Below are 2444 nucleotides of genomic sequence, written 5' to 3'. Positions count from 1 at the left end.
ATATTTCTCTTGTATTATTGCACTCCCACTTAATATAAAGAGATCATTAACAAAAAAAATTTTATCAACCCAAAGAAACACTCAAATACAATTAATAACTATAGGTATAGCAACAACTTTTTTTTTTTATCGGATGGATTCAACAGTCCCAATCCTAAATATTAACATCACATATTCACACACTTGGTCATGGCCAAGATTTAAATTTAGATACAACATATTAAAAAATAACATATTTAACCATTCAATTAGGATTGGAACGAGATTGAGTGGTTGAGCCTTACGTATAGTAAGTCCATACCTCTCACTCATATCTAACTCTTGAGGCTTCATTCCATTAACAATCTTCCAATCAAAGTAGTGTAGAAGAGAGGCCAAGATGAAATGCACTGTTCTATGAGCAAGTGGAAGTGCTGGACACATTCTCCTTCCAGCCCCAAACGGAATGAGCCCAAAATCAAAACCCTTAACATCCATTTTGGACTCTAAGAACCTTTCTGGCACAAAGGAATTTGGGTCACTCCAAGTGCTAGAATTTCGTCCAATGGCCCATAAGTTAATTAGAACTTGTGTGTCCTTGGGAACTTTGAAGCCACATATTTCTACCATAGACTTTGATTTGTGGTGTAAAAAGGGAACTGGTGGGTGCAACCGAAATGTTTCCTTCACAATTGCATTTAGGTAGTGAAATTCAGAGATATTTGATTCATGTGGCTTGCCATCTTTGCCAAGGACTTGTAGGAGCTCCTCTTTGACTCTAGCCATCTTTTTAGGGTTGTGCACCAATTCTGTCATTGCCCATTCTATTGTGCTTGTTGTTGTTTCTATCCCAGCAACAAATAAGTCCTGGTACATCAATACAACAAATTATATATTATGTGCATTCATAGATGTATATATAAATATATAATTTTCTCTTTATTTTTTTTAGTTAATAATTGTCCTAAATTTTCATTCAATAACTTAATTAAAAGCTTGTCTAAAAAGTTAAGAATAAGAATTCATTAAAAAATGGAATTCTTTTCCATATTTTAAAACAAATAAAAGTTAATAATTTCAATTCCAATGAGAATTTTAATTCTCACATTTATTCTATTTTATAAATCATACTACTTTTATTCTAAATTATGGATTTGAATTAAAAATAAAATAAAATTCTTTTTTTAATAGAATTATAATTCTTTTCTCTAAAAAAACTTCTCAAACACACTCCAAACATTTTAAAAGAAAAAAAAAATTGTGCAAAAGTACTTACCACAAATAAATGTAATAAATGATGACGACTTAATTCTGTGGAACTATTTTCTTTGATGATATTAATGAAAGAATCCAATACATCATCATATACTTCAAAATTCTTATTTGATGAAGTTTTTAGTAGCATTCTTTCATCGAAAATATCACCAAAAACTTTCAACAACTTCTGAGTAATCTCATCTCCCCTCTTTCGGATGCCTTGTGGATCAAGAAATCGAAGAAGTGGAAAAAGATCCGCCACATTTGCCTTCCCAGCGTCTACCATTATGGACTCTACAGTCCCTTTAAAATTTTGAAATCCATCATCCCTAGTTTCATATTGAGTAAAATCCATGGAAAAAAGGGTGTTGGACAATGAATTCATTATTGTTGTGAATACAACCTCACCGATATCAATAGCTTCACCTTTTGAAGAGCAAGTGCTGAGAAAATCCACCAATTCTCGCACCTTTTTGTGGCGAAGTGTGCTAGTTGATTCTAGCTTTTGAGGAGAAAATATGTTTGTAGAACATAGTTTCCTTAGTGTTCTCCAATGATCACAAATTGGTGACCACACTAAAGAAACTTTGTGGTGGTCAAGTGCTCTTGTGATATCAGGGACTTCCCTATTGGAAAATGCTATGTCATGTTTGGTTAATGCTTCTTTGGCTATCTGTGGTGATGAAATTACTAGAGCATTTAAGCTTCCAAGCTTAAGAGTCATTAGAGGACCATAAATTTTGGAAAGGTTAAAGAGTGATTGATGGGGTTTTTGGCCAAGTTCTAGGATGTTTCCTATTATAGGATAAGGGTAAGGCCCTGGTGGCATTTTTTTTGTGGGTTTAGAGGCTCTATTAAAGATTACTAGTACTAATTTGAGGATTATAATGAGGACCATCATTACCTCAAATATGTTGTAACACTCCATATATATGATAGTGGATACCTCAATTCTTATATCTATGTTGCTTGGTTATGATTGTATAGCTTCGAATGAAGATTATTGAACCTCTATGTATAGATATATATAGGCTGATACAATAACGTGTTTAATATAATTCAAAAACACCGTGCTTCACGCAATGGGTGGATTCACATATTGCAATATTAATCTTACCTCATGCTTATGCAATAAGAGATATAGTTCAAATGACATAATTTTTCTATTTTCATCTAAAAGTTTTAGATTTAAGTCTCACTCCTAACTT

At 32.6% G+C, this 2444-nt stretch overlaps 1 protein-coding gene across 1 annotated transcript; it reads right to left on the bottom strand.

The window, feature by feature from the left end:
• LOC107627861 (geraniol 8-hydroxylase-like) lies at nt 127-2240 on the bottom strand. Its single transcript, XM_021117074.1, has 3 exons — nt 1256-2240; nt 242-846; nt 127-154 (listed from the first exon to the last, which is right to left on the bottom strand). Exons 1-3 carry the CDS (start codon nt 2162-2164, stop codon nt 127-129), a joined length of 1542 nt encoding a protein of 513 aa, XP_020972733.1. The 5' UTR covers nt 2165-2240.

Source organism: Arachis ipaensis, chromosome B02, assembly GCF_000816755.2.
Source record: "Arachis ipaensis cultivar K30076 chromosome B02, Araip1.1, whole genome shotgun sequence".
NCBI classification, from domain to species: Eukaryota; Viridiplantae; Streptophyta; class Magnoliopsida; order Fabales; family Fabaceae; genus Arachis; species Arachis ipaensis.
The sequence above is the reverse complement of the archived record's forward strand: the minus strand, read 5'-3'. Positions and strand labels throughout refer to the sequence as shown.